Source organism: Vigna radiata, chromosome 10 (assembly GCF_000741045.1).
Source record: "Vigna radiata var. radiata cultivar VC1973A chromosome 10, Vradiata_ver6, whole genome shotgun sequence".
Taxonomy (NCBI): Eukaryota; Viridiplantae; Streptophyta; class Magnoliopsida; order Fabales; family Fabaceae; genus Vigna; species Vigna radiata.
In genome coordinates, this window is record NC_028360.1 from 20,991,569 (window position 1) to 20,996,616 (window position 5,048).

The window sequence follows — 5,048 nt, forward strand, 5'->3', positions numbered from 1 at the left end:
TGCTGAAAGTATTTTTTCTTCCACTTAATTAGAGATTTTTTTCATCGGGGATTTTATAGCCACGGTAACTTGTATTACTAATAAATTGGAAAGTTTGAAACAGGTATAAATTGGAAAGCTAGACTAATTCTAATAAATTCAGAATTTATTTAGGGTCAAGCTAAGTACCACAAAACTCTCATTGTTAGGTGAGGAAGGACAAATACTTATAAAGCTTATTTAAATTATATCTTTAGTCAATATGGGACTAAACCTCCACCTTTGTGGCTGCAATTAGGGTCGCTCCTACAGAAGCCACAACTAAGACTGGATAGGGATGAGCCTTAGTAGGATGATTTTCTAACATTAATGGAGTACATACTTCAAACCCCTCCACATTCAAGGTGGGTGAGTCATAGGCCAAAGAATGGAGTTTAAACACTTTTTGAGTTTGTTCCTCAGAAAGTGATTTTTGGTAGAGGAGATAGTGACTAGGTCATTGATCTTGAGCTGTGTTGTATTGAACTGATACTACTAGTTGCATGCTTGGGACTTTATCTTTGACAAAGAAGAATTTATTCAATAGAAATGGTAGGATATAGCAGCTTGGTAATTGATCATGAGCTGGAATATGTTTGACTACAACTACTAGTTTATTGTTCTGGACCTTGTCACTTGACGGGTTTTTGGTTATGCAAATTATAAGAAGTAAATGATGTGAAAATAGTAAGTCATTACAATTTAGAGGGGAGTGAAAGTATGAAAGGGAACCAAAGGAAGAAATATGCAAAACTTGCCCATTTTCAAGTTCAAATGTAATTTAGTCAGGACATTTATATGGGCCAAACTACTGAATATTGTGTTGATCAAGCACCTGAGTCAGGGAATCAGGCAGGGCTGGTTGTTATGATTCGGGAACCAAATGGAAAATGAGGGAAAGTGACCAGATATTAAGATGAGAGAGATGAACAACATGGACAAAATCAAACAAACTGAAACTGAATATTTGTGTCAAATATAATCTCAACAGAGATCTGTTACAACTGTGTTGTAACTCTAACTTACAACTGTCTGTTCAAGCAGAATGTTAGATAATTTTTAACATGCACTCTTTAGGGAGACTATCATTTTATGATCTACACATTTTTGTTCTCCCTTTATTCTTAAACTTTCTACAGTCCTTTTTATGTTCTTCACTTTAGTGAACTGCTTACCTCATTTCATTGGCTGGTATAATTTTTATAATCTGTTATTTGTTTATATTTTCAGCAAAAGCTGGCTAAAAGAGAAGCTGGAACCATAGATAGATATCAGGACGTAGCGTGGTTACAAGAGTTCTACAAAAGTTATAGAGAAAAGAATAATGTGGATAGATTACGTGAGGAAGAAATGAAGTTGAGGGAATCTGGTGCTTTTAGTTGGGATTTGGCGAGTATGTGTTTTGACTGAGAAAATGGCATAAGACTGATTTGGATTATCATGTGCTTCCTCTTTCCCTCTCTTGTTGTGGTACTACATGCGTTAAAGTAAGTCATAAATGTGTCTAATTGTTTGTTTTGTCAGATTCCTTTACGCCACCCATGTGGATAAAGTTTTATTGTTATTTGCAATAAAATTTAATCAATTTTGATTGAGTTCATGGAGAGATGAGAGAGAAAGTATAACTGAATTGAAATTCCATATGTTACATCCAATCCCTAAAGGACATACATACTTCCTTCCTTGTTTCCCTGCATCATCACATAACCACTTCTCCCCATGATATGAATCACTCCAGCTTCTCCTTGGCACTCACAACTTTTCTCATCCCCGACTCCAGTGGATAAAGAGTTTTTGAGATAACATATTGGACATTGGTGAGAGTCCAAACGATGCCATTATGCATTTTATCCATGTAGAGCCTAATCTAACCATCCTGAGGTGGTGGCATAATTTACCATGAACACCAAGTCACTTTTAGACAAGATGCCATTTCGAATACTGGACACACTACTTGATTCTTGTTGCCCTTTCTTGGACAATCATTATTACAAACTCCCGACTGCTTGAAATTATTGCATACATCCTTTGGTCTAGCCTACTTTTTATTGACTTCCTTATCATTCTTGAAGGGTACCAGTCTGGTGGACGATGCCTTTCAACTGTTTCTTGATTCCTTGTGACAAAGCTCCATTTGTGGAGGCTGGTCTTATCCATCTTTAAAATATTTGTTTTTCTTTCTTTTGAGCCTTTCCATGTCCATCCTATCACTATGTTATATAGTATTATGGTGGCACTATAATGATTATTCAAAAAAGATTGTTTGAAGCTGGAAATCAAAGCTTGTGCTCAAGAATCTCCATTTGTTCATAATTAACAACTGTTCCACCTTTTATTTTTCTTTTTGTATGAAAATTTCATTGTTTCACCAAAAAAATAGCTCACTAGATAAACTTTGTTCATGGACTTGTCTGATTAATGATTTGTTTTGTTCGATATGCAGATGTATTTCACATTAACTGTTTTCTTCTAAGTACAGGTTGGAGTGCATAACTGTGAAGAGGAAAAGGGTTTTTGCCACCTTAAAGGTTTTGGGAACATTACTTGAGCAGCTGAGTGAGGAAATTCCGGATGAGGTTGTGTTCATGCTTTCCTGGCACTCTTTATAAACTACCATTTTCATGCTTTTATTTACTTTTATGGACTATCTTTCTTAGGTAGCTTTGTTGTTTATCGTGCTTCTGAGTTGGTTTTCAATTTTGAGAGATTTGCAATTTTGAGAGATTTCTGTTTTTGGTCGATTTTTTTTACTTCTTTGTAATCTCAATTCTATACATAAAGTGAAAATAATAGTAAAATGTTTGAGACAGATCCTTTGGCAGAACTTGTTTGTGGACTTTCTATTTTATTTAACTTTGTATTAGAATTTATGATTTTGTATCCTTCTTGTAGTTATTTTTTTAATTTGTTTTCTCACCTTGTTTTTCACTTCTTACCGGTTCTTAATCTTGATCGATCCTTGAATACAAGTTATTTTGATGTTGTCCAGAAGATACTTCAGAATTTTTACTGTTAGCAAACCGGGTTTCTGTTGTTGGTGGGTTTATATGTTGGCATAGCAGGTGGTGTTTGACAGTGTCTGTTGAAATAATTTATCATGCAAATAATTCTTTGGTACAGTAATTTTTGTACCAAAGAATGTCTGGTGTATTCGTTAGTAGGGCTCTATCTTCAGTTAGTTTTATGTTTCTTTGGAGCAAACTCATTATGTAATATATTTCGTCTGAAAAATTTTCTCCTAGAATTTGAGGGGATATTAGAAGAAAGAAGTGTGTCTGAAAAGTTTATATAGTTATCACATGTAAGTCATTGTGTACAGCTGTATGTTTTATTAATTAGTTAGTACAACTTTCAGTAAGCAAGGCCTATAAACACATTTTTGTACTAATGTTTTCAGTGTGATGTTATAATAAATTTTTTCAGTTCATGTGGTGTTTATCCTCTTTAGTTCTATCTTCAGTTTGGTTCTTCTAAGATTATTGCATTAAATACAAGCATTATAATCCAGCATTGCAATAGTGAGGAGTCTTCTATTATTGTTGCATGGGTAAAGGATTTTTAGATGAAGTTGAATTTTCTTTATGAAGGAAGCCAATGTTTATGGTGTTAGTATATTTTTTGCATATATTTATTAGTGTATTTTTTGAGTGTGGAACTATAATTTATTGGGCTTAGTATTATCTGATTTCATTTGTATTTTTTTCCTGTTGTGTTTGTTTTTTATTCCTCTGGGTGTAATTGGCTTCATAACAAGGATTGTGGGAAAAATTATTTGAAGTTAAAATGATTGTGTTGGTGAATTGTAGTTTGGATGAATGGTATTGGTTTTCCATTTACCATGCAATCACATGGGAATACTTTCTGAACTTCAACATGTATTCATCTGTGTTTTTTGTTACAGCTGAAGCAGGTTATGGACTCAAATTCTGCTTTGACAGAGGATCTGATTGCATACAAAATCATTCCCTTAGACACATCTTCTTCAACAAATGTTATTGTTTCTTTACCTGAGGTGAGTTACTTTGTTTGGGATTCCAAATTTTTAACTATTCAGGTTAACTTATTTTTACCTGAAAAAAATGATTGTTAGGTGCAAGCATCAATGTCAGCTTTGAAGTATTTCAATGGCTTGCCAGAGTTGCCCAGGGGCTATTTCAATCCTTCATCGAGGAACACTAATGTGTTTGACTTTTTGCAGTGTATTTTTGTATGATTTCCATGTTTTTTGAAGTCCAGATTAGTGTGATTCTTTCAATTGTAGAAAATATATTTTTTTTATTGGGTTCTCAAAATTTGCAATATTTTTAGAATATATAAATGATTATGGGCTAATCTTAGTGTATTTACAGTAGATTTAAAGTTCTTTTATTTTACCCATATTCCAATTCTTCCTCTTATCCTTTAAAATAAGTGATTAATTTTCAAGTTTGTTATGGGGAAGTTATAACTAGTTATTGGATTAACTAGTAATACAACTAACAAAGTTGTTCTAGAAAAGAATGTTTTTCACGTAAACATCCCAAAAAGATTTATGTATAAATCAGCTGAAAGAAGCTATTGTTTAATTAAAATTTTCCAATAACTTGTAGAGATTGCTAGATTGACTTTCCCACCCAATTTGATGTCATGTTTGCCCGAAGTTTAAACATGTAGCCACATCCCTCCCCCACACACATATTACACATACAAAGACACTCACAAAAAAAAAAAACACAAATACATACACAAACCTCGCCTCTACATACACAAACTCATTCACACACACAACACAAATACATGCACACATGCACACAATTGATTCTGCTGTTGTTGGTAAAGACATTTTAAATGAGTCAACACAGGTGTGTTCTAACCTTGAAATTCCAGTTGCTTTATCTGAGTTCCCTGTATTGTTTAATGCACTTGATTATCTGTGCATAGATCCTATAGAGCATGTTGATGACACTGTTGNACTTATTGATTCTAAGGCTTTTAAAGCAGCATTTGAGATTGGACATCTTCATACTCCTGCTGAATGTATTGATGTTATG

At 33.6% G+C, this 5,048-nt stretch overlaps 1 protein-coding gene across 10 annotated transcripts in view; it reads left to right on the forward strand.

Annotated features, from left to right (window-relative positions):
* Positions 1 to 5,042, forward strand: part of LOC106775554 (callose synthase 9-like) — an 8,067-nt gene extending 3,025 nt beyond the window's left edge. For all 10 annotated transcript variants that reach the window (XM_022787156.1, XM_022787151.1, XM_022787157.1 and 7 more), the window contains 4 exons: positions 1,249 to 1,505; positions 2,498 to 2,594; positions 3,920 to 4,030; positions 4,109 to 5,042. In XM_022787156.1, coding sequence (XP_022642877.1) covers positions 1,459 to 1,505; positions 2,498 to 2,594; positions 3,920 to 4,030; positions 4,109 to 4,231 — 378 coding nt within the window. In that variant the 5' untranslated portion in view covers positions 1,249 to 1,458 and the 3' untranslated portion in view covers positions 4,232 to 5,042. The remainder of the gene's footprint in view (positions 1 to 1,248; positions 1,506 to 2,497; positions 2,595 to 3,919; positions 4,031 to 4,108) is intronic.
* Positions 5,043 to 5,048: the final 6 nt, after the last annotated feature.